General features: G+C 39.6%; 3 protein-coding genes across 8 annotated transcripts in view; 1 reads left to right on the top strand and 2 right to left on the bottom strand.

The window, feature by feature from the left end:
- The window catches only part of LOC135615339 (uncharacterized), an 8,257-nt gene extending 37 nt beyond the window's left edge, over positions 1–8,220 (top strand). Inside the window, exons 1-8 of the mRNA XM_065113661.1 lie at positions 1–162; positions 511–1,618; positions 3,185–4,520; positions 4,758–5,037; positions 5,347–5,454; positions 5,541–5,819; positions 6,934–7,077; positions 7,538–8,220. The exon at positions 1–162 is cut by the window's left edge and continues 37 nt beyond it. Of these exons, the coding sequence (XP_064969733.1) occupies positions 562–1,618; positions 3,185–4,520; positions 4,758–5,037; positions 5,347–5,454; positions 5,541–5,819; positions 6,934–7,077; positions 7,538–7,726 (3,393 nt within the window). The 5' untranslated portion in view covers positions 1–162; positions 511–561 and the 3' untranslated portion in view covers positions 7,727–8,220. The remainder of the gene's footprint in view (positions 163–510; positions 1,619–3,184; positions 4,521–4,757; positions 5,038–5,346; positions 5,455–5,540; positions 5,820–6,933; positions 7,078–7,537) is intronic.
- A 1,052-nt stretch (positions 8,221–9,272) lies between these two features.
- On the bottom strand, positions 9,273–16,730 carry LOC103977152 (RNA demethylase ALKBH10B). Of its 6 annotated transcripts, XM_065113698.1 has the most exons (10): positions 16,441–16,729; positions 16,156–16,308; positions 15,659–16,062; positions 15,048–15,182; positions 13,907–14,001; positions 13,700–13,817; positions 12,515–12,634; positions 12,311–12,423; positions 12,080–12,234; positions 9,273–10,236 (listed from the first exon to the last, which is right to left on the bottom strand). In XM_065113698.1, exons 2-10 carry the CDS (start codon positions 16,245–16,247, stop codon positions 9,504–9,506), a joined length of 1,965 nt encoding a protein of 654 aa, XP_064969770.1. In that variant the 5' UTR covers positions 16,248–16,308; positions 16,441–16,729; the 3' UTR covers positions 9,273–9,503. The 6 variants fall into 6 exon arrangements, with proteins under 6 accessions (XP_064969770.1, XP_064969751.1, XP_009390869.2 ...); XM_065113679.1 differs by having other exon boundaries at positions 13,907–13,992; positions 15,659–16,308; positions 16,441–16,730; XM_009392594.3 differs by having other exon boundaries at positions 15,659–16,308.
- A 2,017-nt stretch (positions 16,731–18,747) lies between these two features.
- On the bottom strand, positions 18,748–20,246 carry LOC135636381 (probable xyloglucan endotransglucosylase/hydrolase protein 28). The gene is made up of 4 exons (XM_065148073.1): positions 19,960–20,246; positions 19,770–19,870; positions 19,482–19,690; positions 18,748–19,386 (listed from the first exon to the last, which is right to left on the bottom strand). The coding sequence occupies exons 1-4, from the start codon at positions 20,159–20,161 to the stop codon at positions 18,897–18,899; spliced, it is 1,002 nt and encodes a 333-aa protein (XP_065004145.1). The 5' UTR covers positions 20,162–20,246; the 3' UTR covers positions 18,748–18,896.
- Between the last annotated feature and the right edge of the window lie 288 nt (positions 20,247–20,534).

Here is a 20,534-nt window from a genome sequence, read left to right as displayed (position 1 = left end):
TCCCCAAATGCCGTGCTCCCCCTTCCCCCTCGTCCTCCGCTGCCGCCCCTAATGTCGCCGGGTGCCGCTGCCGTCCGCAGTGGGAACGCTTCCCGTCCCTGCAGCGCCGCTGTCGCCGAGACCCGCCCCGTCTCCATCTCGACCCCGTCGGTGTCTCGATCCGTGAGTCTATTCTTCCCTCGTCTCTTCTCCGCGAAAAGTATTTTTTTTTAATTTTCCCCCTTTCCTTCGCCCGCGGATTCGGTTCCGGATTTTAGGGTTTGGAATGAGCCCCCATAGGGTTCGTTCCAGGCCCCGATCCCAACGTGGGTTGTCGTTTTTGCCGGCCATGGGTTCTTTCTGAAAGAAAATCTGGTTCTTGAAAGCTAGGGCTAGGGTTTTGCATGCTATTTATTGAGAATCTAGCTGTATTTTCGCCGCAAGATTTTGTCTTTGGCGAAAGGAAAACACGAGCAAGAGAACTACAAAGGACATAACTATTTTTTGGTTCTCGTTTTGGTTGTTTTGCAGGCTTTTGCTGTGCGTCCCTAGCGGTGTAGCAGGCTCTTCTTTTGTTGGGAGATGGTGGACTCGGTGAACGTGGTCTTGGAGTTCTTGAAGAAAAATCGGTTTACCAACGCCGAGGCTGCTTTACGGGGGGAGCTCAATGCCCGACCAGATTTGAACGGGTTCCTTCAGAAGCACCTTGCTGAAGAGAAAGAAGTGGGAAGAACTGTTGGGGAAGTTGATAGTGTGAGGCAACAAAGTACCAGCTCGCAGATTGCTGAGAGTTCTAAAGAGTTTGTTGTAAAGGAGATTGAAGTAGGAGGGATTGGAAATGGATTCGGCAGCAAAAAGGGTTGCGGTCTTGGTCAGGGTAGGGAAAGCGGTTCGGTAGATCTTTACCCTTGGAATTTTATTTCCACTGCCAATACTAGTTCTGTTTCGAAAAATACTGGCACTGGAAACAACTTTGCTGACATCTTGATATCGGAAGAACCAAAGCATCGACGGGGTTCTTTTGTGTTGGAAAAGAGAGATCGTGCTGTTGGTGTTGAACCTGATTGGCCGGTGGAGCAAAGGGTTTCTTATGATATGGACATGGATAAAACTGATGTTGAAGTGAAGCCTAACATCAGCCAAGTTATTGATCATAAAGATCAAACTGCCTACTGTCAGGGCCATTTTCTTGATGATCCATGGGTGAAAAGTGGGGATCCCGGATGTTCTGTGAAGACAGTTTTTCCATTTCCCATGGATAATGCCTCGTCCGGTTATATAGGACATGCTAGTGAAAGAAGAGAGTTTAAGCATAAAATTAATAGTGATGACATTAGGGAATCAACAAAAGAGGAGCTAGATGCTGTGAGCAGATCATCCTTTGATGGGAAGTCTCTAGATAGTGCAGAACAAATTTTTTTTAAGAATTTTGATGGACCAGTTTCTGGTGGACATCACAGGGATGAGCTACCGAGGCTGCCTCCTGTACGGCTTAAATCTGAAGACAAATTAGTCAACCTGCAGTGGGAGGAAAAGGCTGATTGTCATGAATCTGGAATGAAGCCATCCAATGCTGATACTACCTTTATGATCGGATCTTACCTTGATGTCCCCATCGGGCAGGAGATCAACTCCTCAGGTTTGCAGTTGCTGAGTTTTTAATTTGGTTGGTATTGTGTAAATAAGCTTAGTTGTGGCACATTATGTTTCTGCAATAGATAAGGGCAAAATAGCTGTCCACTTTCATGGCCATAAATAAAGATATGCCTATTGCATCACATTTTTGCCCTAAATTTTTATAGTTTCTCCCTTCACTTGCTATAACTGGAGGAGAATGTGTTTTCGAGAATTAGGTACGTCAATCTATGTAGGGATTGACTTCTTTTGTAATTTTGCTATCATTGAGATTATAGCAGGCTCACAATCTGCCTTCGAGAAAGTCCTGCAGAACATAGGGATTGCCTTCTTTTGTAGTTTTGCTAGCATTGAGATTATAGCAGACTCACAATCTGCCTTAGAGAAAGTCCTGCATAAGTTAAGACTGACATTATAAGCACATGACAAGTATTGAATTTTTTATGTAGTTTACTGATTGGACTCAGAATTTTTTATCAGTCACCTAACTCGCTTATCTTTGGGTTGACGTTTTGAGATCTCATTCAGTATTTTCTTGAAGTTACTATATTAGTTGGTAAAAACTTTGTCGGATTATTTCAAGGTCATGAGATTAAAATCCATCATCACCATTTGTTGTTTGCATAATTTAGTAAATAACTGTCAATTATCTGCTCAAGAATACCTGCACTGCACCAACATATTTACTGATCTCAGAGGCTTATATAAATATGTATTGTCTTTTGTGTTAAGTGTGTTTCGTTGGGATCGGCTTCTCGATCCTAAACAGTTTTTTGATGCTTCTTATAATTTGAGTTCCGATTCTTATATTTTATATCATGCTTCTAGTCCTGATGCTGATTGACACATTTCTTGTTCACTCCAAATAAATGTGCTTCAGCACATGCCATAGTTAGTGACTAAAAATTGGTAACCTTGATTTTCAATTCAATTGATTTAAAAATCCACTTATGAAACTTGGAAACAAGAAGTTGAAGAACATAATTGTACTTGTCGTCAAGCATTGGAAGCCTCAAAGATGATTCCAGAATATCTCTTACACTCTTCTTTAATTACTATAATCTGGGCCTCTCTAGAGGCAAGTGCATTTCTTTTGTATGAGTTTGCTAGGTTTCCTTAACAGTTGGTGGAAACCTGATCAGATTGTTAAAACTGGTGGTTTAAGCTGAAACCTGATTTTTTTCATGTTTTATTTCAAGGACGGCAGTGCAGAGCCATTTGGATGAGAGACTGTAGATCCTGTCTTTTTGGCTCATGAATATGTTACTTGGGCCAATCTGCAGATTGTCATTCCCCCCACACACACACACCCCACCCCCCCCACCCCCCCCCCCCCCCCCCTTCCATTTTTTTTTTGCTTGCATTGATTGCCTAGTCCCATGACTCCCATCATAACCTTGAATCTTGACTTTTCAGGAAATATAAATTTGAGGTTTATCTGTTGATATTACAATTGATTGTTTTAAGGTATTTTGATGTTATACTTCCTATGATGTGTATTTGATCGATACATATGATCCTTGTTTTTTCACAAATTGGCACTAATAATTCAAATATATATATATAACAGGTGGCAGGCGAACAATTGGAAGCAATTGGCTGTCTGTAAGTCAAGGTATTGCCGAGGACACTTCCGATTTGGTATCTGGTTTTGCTACCGTTGGTGATGAATCACTTGATTACCCAAACGAGTATTGGGATTCTGATGAATATGATGATGATGATGATATTGGATACACAAGACAGCCCATTGAAGATGAAACCTGGTTTCTGGCACATGAAGTTGATTGTCCAAGTGATAACGAAAAAGGAACAGGTCATGGGAGTGTGCTTGATCATCAGGATCAGGCTCCCATTAAAGATGAAGATGACACTTCTTTTGCTGAGGAAGACTCATACTTGTCAGGCGAGCAGTATTTGCCAACAAAAAATGTTGAACAAGTTGCTATTTCAGCAGGATCAATGGGTCATAAAATGCTAGAAATGTATGACAAAACAGATGAAAGTGATCTGATAGCTCATTATGATGGGCAGTTGATGGATGCTGAAGAACTAAGTTTGATGCGTTCGGAACCTGTCTGGCAAGGTTTTGTCACACAAAACAATGAATTGATGATGTTAGATAATGGGAAAGGCCCCAACGATGTTGGACGAAGTCATCAGGAGAATCCTTTTACAGAAGACGATCAGCATGGTTCAGTCAGGTCAATTGGTGTGGGAATAAATAGCGATGCTGCTGAGATTGGTAGTGAAGTTCGTGAGAGCTTGGTCGGAGGAAGTAGTGAAGGGGACACAGATTTCTTTCCTGATCACGGTGTCAGTGCAAGTGGCAGAAGTTATCATCAAAATGATACAACTGATATTGATATGCATAGACCAAAGAGAGAAAAGATGAGGGGAAATAAACAGGATGGTGACATTTTGGCATGTAAAAATGATATAAGCCTATCAGGAGTGAGCACTGATGGTGGCTTTTCCTTCCCTCCTCTTCTGAAAACCGGAAGTATGCTGGAGGCTGATTCTGGCAAATCATTATCTTCAAGCAAAACCAATGCTGATCGTAGTCCTGATGAGTGTGCAAATGGCATAGCTACAGAGGATATGCTCGCCACTTGGAGAAGAAAAGGTAGTGATTCTTCTCCTGTAAAGAGCTCCAGAGATGAGGAGATTTCTGATGTGGCTAGATCAAGAAACTCGAGTGCATCATCAGGCTCGAACTATGGCTATGCTGTAACAGAGAGCATTAGTAAAGGGCACCATGAAGCCAATGAAATAAGTGAAGAAGACCGTGGAGCAACACTAGAAGATGAAGAAGCAGCAGCATTGCAGGACCAAATAAGACAGATAAAAGTTCAGGAGGAGGAATTCGAGACTTTCTATCTCAAGATAGTGCATCGGAAAAACAGGCATGCTTATATTCATCATTTTTTTGTTTTCAGCAGTATTCTGATCAATGCATAACTGGGTTTTGAACATGTGTTTTTGTGTTTCCTTCTTTTCTGATAACAATCTCCTGCTGCTTCTCCATGATACACATGTTTTGGTCCATTTTTTCTTTGTTTGGGAAGAAAGTGCTTTGACTTACACATGTTCATTTTTTGTTTTTCTGCTCTTACATTGTATTTTCTTTTTGCCACTTGCAGAACTGGCTTTGAAGAAGACAAAAACTTTCATGTGGTTCCGAATTCTGTCATTGCTGGACGTTATCATGTTACTGAATATTTGGGTTCTGCTGCATTTAGCAAAGCTATTCAGGCACATGACTTGCACACTGGCATGGATGTTTGTGTGAAAATTATCAAGAATAATAAAGATTTCTTCGATCAGAGCCTTGATGAAATTAAGCTTTTGAAATTTGTCAACAAGAATGATCCTGCTGACAAGTACCACATCCTACGTCTGTATGATTATTTCTATTATCGGGTGAGTAAATTCTTATATTTCGACCACTCAATTCATAATTGCTGTTCTAAGTTGGGTTCTTTTTACTAGTTTTGAGTTTTCCCGATTATTTTGTTAACCAATTTAACCCTATGTATTATGTATCTCTATCTTGGAGTATTTTAAGTTAAATAAGTTAAATCTATACGATGATGCAGTGAGTTTGGTACTGTTTAGTATCTCATTTTGCATTGTGCCTATGTGTATTGTGTGTGATAGATCTTAAAACATTTATTTGATAGAAAAAAGTGTTATTTGGTTTAGTCTGATTGATGTTTTTTACTTGTTCAGGAACACTTGTTGATAGTTTGTGAACTTCTCAAAGCCAACTTATATGAATTTCATAAATTCAACAGAGAATCTGGAGGAGAAGTTTATTTCACAATGCCTAGGCTTCAGGTTACATGGAATAGCCACTGCCTGTGATCACAATTTTTTTTTGTCTCACTAAAATTGCTAATTTGTGATTTAAATTACATCTGCAGTCAATTACAATCCAATGTCTGGAGGCACTTCGGTTTTTGCATGGTCTTGGTCTTATTCATTGTGATTTGAAGCCTGAGAATATATTGGTAAAGAGCTACAGCAGGTGTGAAGTTAAGGTTATCGACCTTGGTAGCAGCTGCTTTGAAACAGATCATTTGTGTTCTTATGTACAGTCACGATCTTATCGTGCTCCTGAGGTTATTTTGGGTCTCCCATATGACAAAAAGATAGACATTTGGTCACTGGGATGTATCTTGGCCGAGCTTTGCACCGGAAATGTAAGTTACTAACTTGGACTTCTTTCCAATGCATGCCAGTCATTGAAGTTCTTGTTGTTTCACATCTTTTTCATTCAAACTTAAAATTTGTGCAATTGTATGTTTAGCTAGCTTCTCTCTCCACGTGTATATTCAAGTCTTAATTAAGTTATGTAGTTTTTGTGCTGATCCCTTAACTCGTATATTCTGTTTCTCTTATACTTGTGATGTCTGATTATTGAGAATAGTTCTTGTCCAAGGTTAACAAGGCCAGTCTTCCATAAGAAAGGGAACTTTCTTTCGCCAATGGCATTTTTTACAAGCTTATGCTTATCAGTTGTCAGAATAATACATTTAATATAGTCTGTTAAGTTGTGTTGTTCATGTATTGTCAAGTTCTACTTTAATTTAACTCTAACTTCTTGATTATAGATTTCGAATACTAGAAGAAAAATATGATCTCTTTGTATTAGGTTTCTGCTGAGCACATCTTCCAGTAAAGTCGAAGCGAGACTTGTTTGTTGTCTATTAATTACTTCAATTCATTTTTTTTCTTGAATGTTTGCTCATCTTTTTGTTTCCTAGGCACGTAGATATGCCTAAATGTGGTTTTTTATGTTCATATCTATATGGGCATTGTTTTAAGATCCAAAGGGGCTAAAGGTATGATAGCAAGAATGGCTGGGAAGAGATATGGAGCCCATCTTTAAGTGTTGGTATAAAGCTGTAAAAATTAACATGTTACGGAAGGAACTCATTGTTGGCCCAATTTTACTATTTAAGTAATTGTTCTCTGAATCTTGATTCGTTCACCTGTAATTCTTCCGTGTTTGCAGCGTGATTTATTGTTGAAGGATTACTTTTTGTTTATTCACATAATTTGTTTATGTCATTTGGATTTCATGCTTAAATTGTGGTCCGAAAGAATAGCTCTTCATCTCTTGGTTATCCTTCTCGCCCAACATGAAGACCTCTTTATTTTCCATCTTGGTCTTGCTACGAAGCTTGTATTCACTTTTAGTTGATCTGGTGTAAGTTCTCTTAGAATTTACTAGGTTTTGAGTGACAATATACTTGAACTTTTGCCACTACAAGATTCATCATGTAAGAGCAATCTGTATTCATTTATCTGCAGGTTCTCTTCCAAAATGACTCTCCTGCAACGCTGCTGGCTCGTGTGATTGGGATCATTGGCCCCATTGACCGAGGGTTGCTTGCAAAGGGACGTGATACATACAAATATTTCACAAAGAACCACATGTTATATGAAAGGAATCAGGTTTGAGATCTCTCATATATGACCCATCACCAATAATAAGTTTCTGATGATCTTTTGCTTTTCTCTAGTGCTTAGACTTAAACGATAGATATGCATGCTAGTCTGGGACAAAAAAGCCCGTATCATATGTGAAAGCTCTTCATGTTCCACATCCCTGCATGGAAATATTTAAAAATAAGATAGTTGGATGATGCATCTCAGATGCTTCAACTCGCATCTTTAGATATCTTTTCCCATCGGATGATTGTACATACACTTGATGCTTATTCTTCAGTTTGCCATTCGTTTATGACTTCTGCACAATTACTCTGTATCCTTGGCGGGTCCATACCCTTTTTCCTCTGGTATAAACTATGAAGGATTTGTGTTATACAAAGTATATTTCTTGTAGACAGTATTTTTTTGCATGTTATGTAACATAATCTGACAAGCATTGAATTTCAACTACACTTCTTTCCAGGAAACCAATCGGCTAGAATATTTGATCCCAAAGAAGACGTCAGTACGTCACCGGTTGCCAATGGGTGATCAAGGCTTTATCGATTTCATTGCTTATCTTCTGGAAGTAAACCCAAAGAAGCGACCAAGTGCCTCAGAGGCTCTGCGGCATCCATGGCTGTCCCATCCTTACGAACCAATATCATCTTGACTTTTCGTGGTGGCGGATGCTCGACCTTCACCAGAGAAAGTTGTGATGTGCATCATCAGCCGATGCATATCTGCGGTTGTGGCACGCGAAGCAGCAAGATTAGCAAATGGAAAGAAGCCGTTGTCGAATTCAAGAAGCTGCTTACCAGATGTTGTAATTGAACTTTGCTAAATTTGTCTTGAAGTCAGGATGTGATGTAGGTGTGTTGCCTTCTGTGGGAAGAAGGACCATGTCCTGTTGTATATGATGTGATTATTGTTGAGGTTTTACAAAGTGTCGGTGCTGCCCGCCCCCCCCCCCCCCCCCCCCCCCAGTCTTAACATTTATGCCAAAATGTTAAATGGCTACTATTAACTGCAGTGAGAAGTTCTCATGCAATTAGAAGTTGGGAGCATGCGTTCTGGACAAACTTAGTTGGTTGCCCCAAAGGGACTAATATTTCCACTGTATGCTTTTACCACATTGCCCCTTTGTGAGTGGCATACTTTCTGGTCTGATCCCTCTCTGGTTTGGCATTGTGTCTGACTTCATCACTGATATCCAGTGGAATGGTGAGTTTATTTACGCCTTATTTCATTCCTTGCTGGTCGAGAAGATGCTGTGATTGAGGGCAATGTCAAACAAAGTCTGTCTTTGCCCGGTCAAGATGTGTCGAGGCAAGGAGATTTTTTGACTAATAAATATTATATTACAGAATTTGGTTGTTCATGACGGGTGGAGCGTGGAGAGACGGGGTGGGGTTTGCCTGTGAAGATTATAACCATTGCATTGCATACTATGGTTGGTTAGCATGGATGGAGAGATGCCTGATCGAAAAGGCAACATCAAGCATATCACATGCTTTTGCTTGATCAAGACACATTAAGTGGAGGTAGACACTTTTGATTATGAATAATCACATTAAGAGGAGATGCATTGATTGCGAAGACCACATCTGAATCACCACACGCTTTGGTCGAGAAGACCATGTCAAGGTTAGAATGTATTATTCCTATAAATTGATACGACATATAAGTTGATTAGAAGTAGCATACGAGTCCATTTCCATTTCATCCCCGAATGCCTTTTGTGTAGCATCAAAGGTTGGGTTGAAAGGAGATTGTCATGGTTGTTGACTTGAGTTGGCTTCTTTTTCCATGTACAATAATATGGCTCATGTCATTGAGGGGTGGGTTGGTTGGAAAAATCATATATACATATACTTTAGTTTAATACAAATAATAATATTATGACAATAAGATTCACTAAGCTGGAAAACGAAATGAATAATAGCTTGAGTATTGCTATATGATGATGAGATGACAATAAGATTCACTATATTTTTCATACTCAAAATATTGAACTAGAGATGAGATGATGACAATTAGTCGTACCTTCGTCGGAGTCAGCTGATGTTGGAGAATAGAAGACAGACCTGCAAACAAAGCAAGAATGGAATATGAGATTTAGCCATGGTGATGGAAAGCAGGAAGGAGCAGGATGGCTACCCGTTCATGTTTTCTCCGGTGAAGCAGCCATAAGTCACACAGTGCAAATTTAACAGCAGTTGAAGATGAAATAGGTATAGAACTTAAAAAGTGATGCTACAAAAAGTTAAAAGAGAAGGTTTTACTCCTAATCCTTGACATGCAAAAAGGAGAAGAGGTGATGTAGCAATTCCTCTGCCGCTCTTTACATTTGCTCCTAAACTCTTTGGTGGTTTCCTGACTATCCTGCTATTTGTTTGAAGAGTACACATCCCTTTTTTTGTCTCCCTCTTCAGACTCGATCGGTTCATCTACTTAGCAACAATTTCCGTCAGATTGTTCACGGGCTTCTCAGCAACAGCGCTTTGCTGTTCTTTGTTTGCGCCAGCATTACCGGTGCTCTTGGTTTTCAGACTAGGCACGGCTGAATCCTTTACGTTCTTTGGAGAAGCGTAGCTGTTGCAGTTTGGTTTCTCCACGCCGTTGCTCTCGGGCAAAGCAAACGTTTGTTGTGGGGCATAGCTCGATTCAGCCGGTACCGGAACCATTTGCAGCTGCTGAGATGGAGGCAAATGAACAGACCCAGGAGGGAGGAAGACTCCAGTGCCAGGAACCGGGAGTCGGGGGGATGGGTGCCTCGGAGGAGCTGTCACCGTCCATCCAGCCGTTGCAGGGGGCGTCATGGTAGGTGCAGGGTAAGGCATAGCTGAAGAAGCCACCACAGGAGCTGCTGCCACAAATAGTGGCTGGACTCCATTAGGAGACATGCTTTGAGGATGGATCGAGGGTGCTTGCAGGACACCAGTAGTGGGAATGACCCCATAGTTCCTACGGCCTGATGGATGACGGGAGGAGTTTGGTGGCCTAGCTGATGATGGACCTGAGGCTGGATATACAGCAGATGAAGGGAAGAACGAGGCTTCTGAAGGAAGAGTCTTCTTCGGTCGAGATTTTCCAAAAGTTACAAGTATTCGTGGCTTGCGGAGGGAGGGGATAGCACGTTTGGCTAGATCCGCACTTTTCCCTTGCATCACCAGAAGACACCTGGAATGAAAAGCACTAATTGAAATAGGCTCCAATGATTACTCAAGGATATATTTAATGGACTCCAATTCAATTAAAAAACTACTGATTAGAGCCATGATCCGTTTTGGAACTTTGAGAAATTAGTTTTAGTAGTTCTATCATTTCACTCTAGATTGAAGTACAATGCAGATAATATGCTTGTGCATGGGTTTTTTTCTTTTGTGAGTGTGTGCGCGTGCATGGGTTTACATTGAAAGCCCTGGAAAATCTGATAGATGTATCAGTAGCTCTACTATCTTTTCCACAGTTGTACATGCATCAAGAGAGTGTTGAGCTATAATCCAGCAGGAAGGATTGAGACCTCATTTCAATCACCTCAAAATCAGTCATTGAGATTCTAAATCATAATATTAGCTCCAGTGAACATGGTCTACAATGTTCACAAAGCCTAGACTCGAAGATTCAGCATTCTAATATATGCCTTAAGTGGAGAATAAAGAAGTTTGATTAATGGTGTACAATGTATTATGATCTTGATAAAACAAAATTACAGAATCCAAAATCAATAAACTTTTGTAGACATATATTTGATAAGAATTAGAGCAGGATCAGGAATTCTGATCACATATAATAACAGTCTTGAGCTCTAAACCATAGTTTTATGCATGAATATTTTTTACACTACATTGCGTTAGTTTGAGGGGCATATATCCAAATCACAAATTCTGAGAAGTCTGGTTCCAACCTCATATTTATCGAACACGATCTTCAACTTGATGGTGCTTCATGACTGAGTTTGTAATGATGGGACTGAGACCACAATCCTCTCGATAGAATTTAAGCCAACCTATATATATATATATATATATATATATAGGATTGAGAGCTCAATCCTTCCAAGAGGATTTTGCTCAACTACATGTACATATGAAATCTATGATGCCATCCTGATAAATTTCTTCCAACTTCAATGCGCAATAAGTCTTTACTATTTAAACCTAAAAAAATTATACAATCTAGACATTGAGACACAAACCAACAGTTCTTTGTGATTAAGAACTCAGTTTATGAAAAAGAACCCTTTTATTGTGTTTCAACTTCTCATTCAATCCTTTCAATTGCAATTCAATCTCAAGGTGAGCAAATGTCAAGCACCACAATAGTATCAGTTTATATAATATTTATGGTAATTTGAGAAAAGGATCTTCATCTTGTAATATCACTTTCATTTTTTGTTCTCTCATATTACTACAGAGAGAAATTCTTAAACATGTTCCCATATTAGCTATCTATTGGTTTATAACTCATGATAATGGTCATTGAAATCCTAATCCTAGTTCCTGCTTCCAAAAACTACCAACCACCTATGACATTAATTATTCTTTGCAGCCTTAGAAAGAGAACAAGTTTCTTTGCTTGCTTATATCTATGAAAAGAATAACCAAAATGTGCAATCTTTAACAAAATATTTATTTAATTGAACAGAAAAACTGAAGGCTGCATGTAATAGAGACCAACTTACCTTAAAAAAATCAAACCCATTCTGTTCTATTGTGTGCTCACTGCTATGACTAGATTCTGTCTGACTAGAAATACTAGTGTCTTCGGCAAAAATTTTCAATGTCTGCTAGAATGGGCAAAAAAGTTCCTGCTAATTAAGATCACTGATCATGATATACTAAAGTTTTTTTTTCACTCGTCCTTCTTTCCTACATCAGAAGTAACCTGATACAGTAATGTTCTGGTTCTTATACTCAACAAGACTTCATATACCTAAAGTGAAAAAATATATGCATAGTTTAATTAACTTAAATAAAATATTCTTTAAAGGAAATATTCTTTTTGTTAATAAAAAGCATACCCTGCATTGACAGAAAGCTTCAGAGAACCATTGTAGTCTCCCCTATGATCTGATCCTACTGTCCGGCCATATACGATATCACACTCTGTCAGTAATAAGTTACAAACCGGCCTACCATACCAAGGTGGCCATGTATGAGGTTGTGAATGATCCCCCTTACATAAAGACAAATGTCAGCTCATACTCAAAAGTTCCCAGAGCATCACACAAATGCCAATAGCAACTTCTTACCTCACTAAAGAAGTCGATAATACAAAAATCAGGTTTTATAGGCAAAACTTGCAGCTGGACCACACGATCGAGAACATCCTGCAGGAAGCTAGGAATGGCCCCTACCTTTCTCTCTGAAAGTATTGCATTTAAGGTAAACAAGATTGTACATTTAAGAAAAAGAATCAGACACTAGATATTTTTAGTCATAAAGGCAGAGCTCACCTCCAGAGGTCGGACTTGTATTTGTATCTTCTGCAGGTCCATCAGTGATGGGAATGCCATACTGAATCATTTCTCTTCCATGTCCTTTCATAGGTCTTTTCAGCAGTACAAGTGTTTGCCCTGGTTTTCATTGTTCCAAGCATGTAAATTTAGGAGCTAACAGAAATTGGTTTCAATTCAAAAAGTGATTTGTTGAAAAAGAGATGAATATCTGTACCATACTTCATCAAATGTTTCATTCTAAATGGGGCAACTATATAAAACCAACTGCACAAAAGAAAAGTAACAAGAAAAATAATATAATATTATACAGTCAGAAGACAGATAATAATGTACCATTGAAAAAATTAGGAATTCCTAATTTAAGATATTACCAATTGCAACAATTCTTATTTAAGTGCTTGCATATGGATTTTAACCTTACATGCCTCATCTACCATCAGAAAACTTCCATGATGGGAGGATACAGCAGTATACTTGTACTTAAGACACAGGGAACTGTGATGCAATCTCTCTCTTTCTAAATAGAGTCAAATGGTACAAGATTATTACTAATCATTTCTCAAATTACTGTCACAAAAATATCTGTGAAAACCTTAGATCTGCAAGCCTACCATAGACATAAATATGTCAGGAGTTCATTTGCATTGAACCGTGCTTTTTTTTTCTCACTGATAATTGCCAGTTCACCTAATCTGGCTGTAGAATCTTGCTAGGCAATCTTAAATGAGTAAAATTATACAATATTGAAGCAACAATTAAGTTGGCATCATTCATCAAATCCATTATTTAGAATTAAATATGCTGAGAAGAAAAAAAATGTTGACTTAATAATAGCATCACTTTTATTCTTAGTGAAAAACAGAGTGAAACAAATTCTGCAGCATCTGTCTAATTTTATATTAAAGGCCCAGTTCCACAAAATAAATTCAGGTTGACTGCAACAAATCATAGGAAAACAAAAAACCAATCCCTTCAATCAGAAATTACAAGATTATAATAGAGAAAAAAAAATACATAGGATTAGTTTTATGCTATGTTTCGAGATCTTTATCATTATATAAAAGAATAAATCGTAAACAAATCCTAAATTAAGATATAAAAATAATAACATAAACAAATCCAAGAAGACAATTATCATCTTATCCTGCAAGAGAGAAGCAACTGGGGAATTGGTTAGCTTACCTGGAAGTTCTCCTCTGTGGCCAGCAGCCCTCATTTCATTAGCTAATGAAACAAGTCTGGAAATCTCTGAGCTATCTAGTAAATCCTCATAAAGTTTGAGTCCTTCAACAACATTAACCTACAAAGTTTTTTGTGGCTTAATAGCCAGGTTGTGATAATTTGCATATAATTACAGAAAATTTTGGCTTTTCGTGTACAAGAGCATACCATCATGCCATCACTTATTTCTTTGGCCAAAAATTCTTTTGGTATAGAAATGACTTTCCGGTTTCCGTCTTTTGTTGAAGTCAAATCTGCACCATCTTTGGCAAAACAATTGCTAGTCATCAAAAAGGATGCAAAAAGAAAAGGAACAAATTGGATTGAAACTTAATTTAATGAATGCTATAAATAACAACAACAAATTGAAATAATGTGTGTTCAACACAAACTGAGGTATCCCTTTACACTAGGTTGTAGTGTGCTTATTGCTCTGGACCAAGATTCCCAGGACCGATTAGCATCTTCTGATTAGACTAGGCTCACAATCTAACAGGATCAGGTTCTTGAAATATCTAGAAGACCTTAAAAATGCCCAAAATTCATGGGGATTGTTGAAAACTGTCACCATCATTCAAAACCAATCAAACGTTGATCAAGTCTGATCACCATTTTATGCTGATAATAACAGCAGATTAATAGAAGAGTGAAACAGAAAGGAAATATTCTGATGATCTAGTATTCTCAACCAAGTGGTAGTTAAAAGGAAAAATCGAGCAACATAGAAGAAAATGATGTGACACAAGCAACAATTTAAACCTTTTCTTCATTTGTCAGCCATTGCTTATAATTAAGTTGCTTATGTTAGATGATCAGTTTCCTAGATGAAAATTAGGATAAATTTAGTTTGATGTTGATTATTTTAAAAAAATATATCTAGAAAACAAGAGGACCGAGACTATTCAATGTCTCACGATAAGACTATACAAGGGCAAATAAGCATCTAATATGGTATTTTAAGAACATGATGCAGATTAATATATAACCACTCTAATAAGACTCCAGAATCTGTTAAGAGTAAGGAAATAAAACCTGAAAGCCTCTTTTAAACTCAACATAAAACAAATCAACCTAGCCATTATTAGCATGCAATTTAATAGTCTCTGCAATATCTATAATTGGTCATAGCGCAAAAAATACTCCAGCACACCCAACATGTTTTTTTCTAATCAAAATGCATGAGATGGAGTATATTAAACTTATACCCTGGAACAAATGTTAAAAATCTAGAGACATGCCTGCAAAGCTACGGTTCTTGTTTTCTGTAATTGAAGTAAACATAAGCTATGACCAGAGAGTAAAAGCACACCTCTACAACCTAAAGCTTGACTATCACTCACAAAAGCAGGTTCCAAATTCATACACTTGGTCTCCTTGGTCTCAGCTGAGTTGTCTCCATCCTTTAGGCTGGAATTTGCCTTGGAGCTAGGTACATTGCAGATTCCTGAATGTAATTAATTTGAGAAAACTGAGAATATTAGATAGTGCCATAGAATACTACAGAGTACAGATAAAGTACGCTTGTAGCTAACTTCATTTCTACATGGAGAATAAAATATTCTTTAGCATGTAATGATTCTTTTATGCAGGTACAGATAGGAAGCCAGGAACATTCAGATGAGAACTTATGTTATTACAGGAAAACTCAATCATGTTAGATCTGATCAATCTAGGACATGGAAAATAAGGGTTAGATAAGATCGCATTTGCTGCATTGTCTTATATGTTGCGCATAAACTAATTATGATAAGTTGGGTATATGCCTCAACAGAATCTCTCACTTCAGTAATGAATTTGCTTGATGATTAATGTAAATTCTTTCTTTTCCGTGCCGTGGTACAACTACAAATCATATCATAAAGTCAAAAGACAGGATATGGTGTAGTGCAATAGACTCTAGAAAATGAACCCAACGCTCACCATCCTTCTCAACTTGAGCAAGTGAATCCTTCGCCTGTGACATCTGGGCATCACTCTTCTGGTTCGCATCCTTGTATGTGTCCATATTACAGCCCTGATTTTCGACGTTTGCAACGTCAGATACAGTCATACCAGAAGCAGGCGATCCATGGCTCTCTTGAACCCTATCGGATCGATGCACATACGTGTGTCCAAATCCAGACTTTCTACCGTCCTTCTCCTTCCGGCGGTAGGAATGCCTCTGCGGCGTCTGCTGCCGCTGCCTCCACTCCACCTGCTGCAGCGCATAGTTGACATCAGCCACTGGGAAGTACTGTTGCAGGTGGAGGATGGGCGTCCAGTGAAATCGCCGTTGGTGGATGCATCCAGCCACGTGGTCGTATTCTCCTGGCTCGCCAGCAACCCTGAGGTGATTGATCAACAGATCGATAATAGCATTTGCCGCCGCGAATTCCCCCCTCAGCCACGAGATAAATCCATCCCTCTCGTCCACGTACCACTGCCGCGGCGCCTCGCCCCCGCCGCCGCCCACCACCGGGAACTGCACTGTCTCCTGCACCACCGCAGGACTACCCGACGCCGCCGCCATCACTAGGGCCTTCAATTCAGCTGCATAACCCCCAGATCCAAACCCTCCCACCACGAAATCGCTATAAAATCGATCAAAAAATCACCAAAACAAACAAGAAAAAGAAAGAATCAGATGCAAGCTCCGGTCCTAAGATCGAAAAGATCGGAGACAGGAATCAGAGGCAATGCAGCTAAAAGAACGAGATCTATACACGAAGTTCACGCGATAAACACGAAATAGAATAGAGAGATGAACGGATCGAAAGTAGATTTTGGATCGGAGGCGACTGGAGCAGAAATGGCTCGAGAATCCAACCGAGAGATGCGATGGAAACAGCTGAGATCTGGATGGGCGGTGGGAGAGGCGTCGTCTAGAGTTTTGCGAGGGGAGCGAAGAGGAATGAAGGTAGCTTGCAGCGGACGCTTCCTTTCCCACTGTGGCCGCTCTCACTTCGTCTTCTTCTCTCTCTCTCTCTGTGTTATCTCTTGGAACCTCGAGGCATGGTTCGTTAGCGGACGTATAACACACTCGCTGTGGTGACATCAAACCTGACGCGTCTCAGGGGTGACCAAGTCCACGTTGTTTAAAATACGAACCGCTTCACGACGCAAGTCACGACTTCCACGTGTAACATGAGCCGGCATCAGTGATGAAAAAGCGATCCGACGGACGAGGTGAGCTTCAATGAGGAAATCATTTCTACTCGTCAGGCATTGACAACTTGTCCACCTTTTACGTAACTGGCGAACGCAGTGCGGACCCCGCGGGTCCCACTCACGGATAAACACGTTAACCTTTTCCGTTTTCTTGGCGTTTTATGCACGTGTTTCCGGTTCAAGAAGAAAGTGAACCGGTCCAGAATGCTCTAATATAAGTCAACAGTCACCACTGCAAAAGGTATATTTTGAAATATCATAAATGAATATTTTTATTTTTTAATAAGATTTGATAAAATTTTAGGAATAAATTTTTTAATTTAAAATTTTAAAATATATTTAAAAAAAAATTTAAATTGATAAATTATCTTTTTAAATAAGATTATATAAAATTATAGAGATTAAGGGCTCTTGCATTTCATATTTATAAATATGTGTCGTCTACATGTATAAATTTATCCAAATCTCAAGTATTCAAGCCTATAGAGTTAAGTTTAAGAATTATTCAAAACAAAATTTTTTTGAGAAGCTTAACATATATATATATATATATATATATATATATATATATATATATATATATATATATATATATATATTCATCGTGATTTCTTTTTCTTCTAATTTGTTTGATCTTAGACTAATAGTACCTCTTAAGCTAATAGTACCTTATTGTTACTACTTGAGAAAGGATTACACTTACATACGATATTTTTCTTTCTTCACAAAATCTACCGACTTAAATGTGCAATCTTTATATATATATATATATATATATATATATATATATATATATATATATATATATATATATATATATATGACTTTTAATTAAAAAAAGGGAATGTTCATGAGTCAATAGCTGTGATGATATTGAGAGAAAACAGAGGGCTCTGTTTTGGAAATTACATATATTGACTTAGCACAGCTTCCCCTGGTAACTTGAGGAATATTTCAGCATTGAAACTTGGACCTCACCTTATGAGGTGTTGATCCAAAAGCTCATAACCAGATGGACCACTGATATAAGATTATTATCCTTGTCTTGTATGATATTCTTAACCTGCCCTAATATAAGATTATGCTTCATCAAACAAGCAATGGAGAGAGGAACTTGAATCACAAGAACAGCTTTTATGATGTACCTTGAGGAACTAGTGAATGAAAGATTAGTAGTTACAAGTAGAAGATAAAAAGTGTCCTGGACAAAGTTGCAAATGTGTTCCATTGGAAGGATTCTTCTGAGGTGTCCGAAACTCCTCAATTAGCTGTGTCTGCAGCAGCATCATTTTTTCTCCAGCCTATCTCATGCTGTTTTGATGCTGGACCTCATCAATTCAGATGTGTGCAATAACATTCTACTTCTTATGAACAACTCCCAACTCCCTTGCAACATCTTTCTAAGTGCTTCCTGTACTGCACACAGTATTCCTTTGTGTGTCTGTCAAAGATCATGTTGGAGGAAGATGCTGCAAGGTTAACCAGCCCTGTCATGAGTAGATCACTTGAGCAACCTTTTGTTCCAAGCATTATTAGCTCCATAATTCCTAAAACTGTTGTCATGATTGGTAGTTTGTCTTGTTGCCTACTCTCCTCTTCTCTGATGAAGTCATGTATCAGAGCTGCCCTTATTCCCTGGGCCAGAGTTCACAGAAGGTGCCTTCTCATTGATGGTGGGAGACAATGAATCCAGGTCACCTTCATCATCTTTGCCCCCTTCTCTGAGACCCCATCTGCCTAAAGGAACATGGAAGGCAGATTCAATTCTCATGTTTCTCACAAGAAACATGAGAAAACCTCCCACTTGAATGCCAAGCATAAAGACTCAGACACTACTGTGCAAGGAGAAAGGAAACAGAAAAGATTGGAAGAACACTTTGATATCACCTAAACAATGTGGATTACACCTGACATCAATACCTCAAACAAATTTGCTATACACCACTCAAATTGCATGATACGCACAAAAAAATCCCTCTAAGCTACGTGAACTTATTCGGTATTCAATCCATTAGACTAGAAGGACTGCGGCTACTGAGCTCCGGCCGTAATGCTTACTCCGGCGACGACGATAATTGAACTTTGCTTCGCCTGATGCAAGGAATGACTCGGCTTCAGGACCAAGAACACACTCTGGTGGTGGTGCTGGGTAACGAATGCGGTCATGACAGTAAGAGTAGGTCATGTGCTTCTTGCGGAACGTCTCCATGGTTGTTCTTTGATCGGCAGACATTGTGATGGCATCATAGAGTTCAGCATCAGATGCCTGGCAGGCTCTTCTACGATCACTGGGATCGACGGCGCAGCCGTGGAGGACAAGGTCCGCGAATTCTGCAACGTAAGGGGAGAATTTGTAGTTGACCTTGTAGCGGCCGCCGGAGGTGGCCCAGTTGGAGCCGTCCCAGATTGTGGCGTAGAGGGACATGGGCTTGGAAGGGAAGTCCCCACCCATGGCTTGGCTCCTCACCACCTCCCTGATGGGAATGTTGTCGATGTAAAATCTGCTCAAAGAAGAGAACTTGACAGCATCAGATTATGGATCCTATAATTTCAAGATTGCTGCAAACTTGAATCATCTACATTGACTTGGCCTTACATGATCCTCCGGTTGCTCCACAGGATGGAGTAGCGGTGGTAGTCCTCTGTGGGATCGAACCAGAGCCCGTACCGCTCTTCCCTTCCGACGGCCGTGCTGCCGTTCCCGTAAACGTTGGTCTGAACCCTCCACTCCCGGCCTCTTATGTTCCCCAAGAACTCAAAGTCCAATTCGTCGTGCGTCTTCTCGAATACATCTCCGTTCGACATCTGCATTGCCATCAAAAGGAGCATGAACTCGCTACGACCAATCGAGTGTGGGGGGAAGCTGGGGAGAGTAGAGGCGTACATAGAAGGCGACGACGACTCCGGCAGCGTAATCTGAGGGCAGTTTGATGGAGGCACTGAAGACTCCATGGAGATAGAGGTCCTGCGACGCAAATCCAGCGCCTGAAAGGGTCACACACGATTCAGCACTGGCATCCCATTAGTAGAAAGAAGGAAGGAAGCAGAGACCGAGAGAAGGGGAGGGGAAGCACCAGTTCGCTGGTCGAGGGAGAGGTGGACAGCCATGCCATCGCGGTGAAGCATGAGGTTGGAGTCTCCGAAGAGCTGCGTGTAGCCTTCCTCGAAAGAGAGAGTGGTCAGGTTGGGTAGCTCCGGAAGAGCAGTGGTCTCAAGGAACAGAGCCGAAACCAACAATAAGAAGAGGACGAAGAAGAACGAAGAAGAAGAAGCCATTTCTTCTTTCTCTTCCTCAAGTTTGCTTCTCTGCTCTTCTCCTTTCTATTATGTTTCTTGGGAGAGGAGTAAAGAAAGGAATGGGAGTGGAAAGCTAAGGACAAGGCTTCCTTTTCATTGGAGACTTTGTGATTTTACTCAACATCGATTGATATTATTATTATTATTGGTCGAATTTTTGAAAAAAAAAAAAAACTTAATTTCTAGAAATTTCGTTAGTTTTTTTTTCTTTTTTGTCTTCGTCGAATTTGCCATTGTCTTTACGATGCACCATCGCATGGTTATTGACCTCTGTCATCGTAACTCTCCTCATCCTTATCCCGTTTAATTTACTCTTACACATTTTATCCTGCACATACGTAAAAGAGTTACA

Source organism: Musa acuminata, chromosome BXJ1-3 (assembly GCF_036884655.1).
Source record: "Musa acuminata AAA Group cultivar baxijiao chromosome BXJ1-3, Cavendish_Baxijiao_AAA, whole genome shotgun sequence".
Lineage (NCBI taxonomy): Eukaryota > Viridiplantae > Streptophyta > Magnoliopsida > Zingiberales > Musaceae > Musa > Musa acuminata.
Note: the sequence above shows the minus strand (reverse complement) of the source record. Positions and strands in the feature narration are given on the sequence as shown.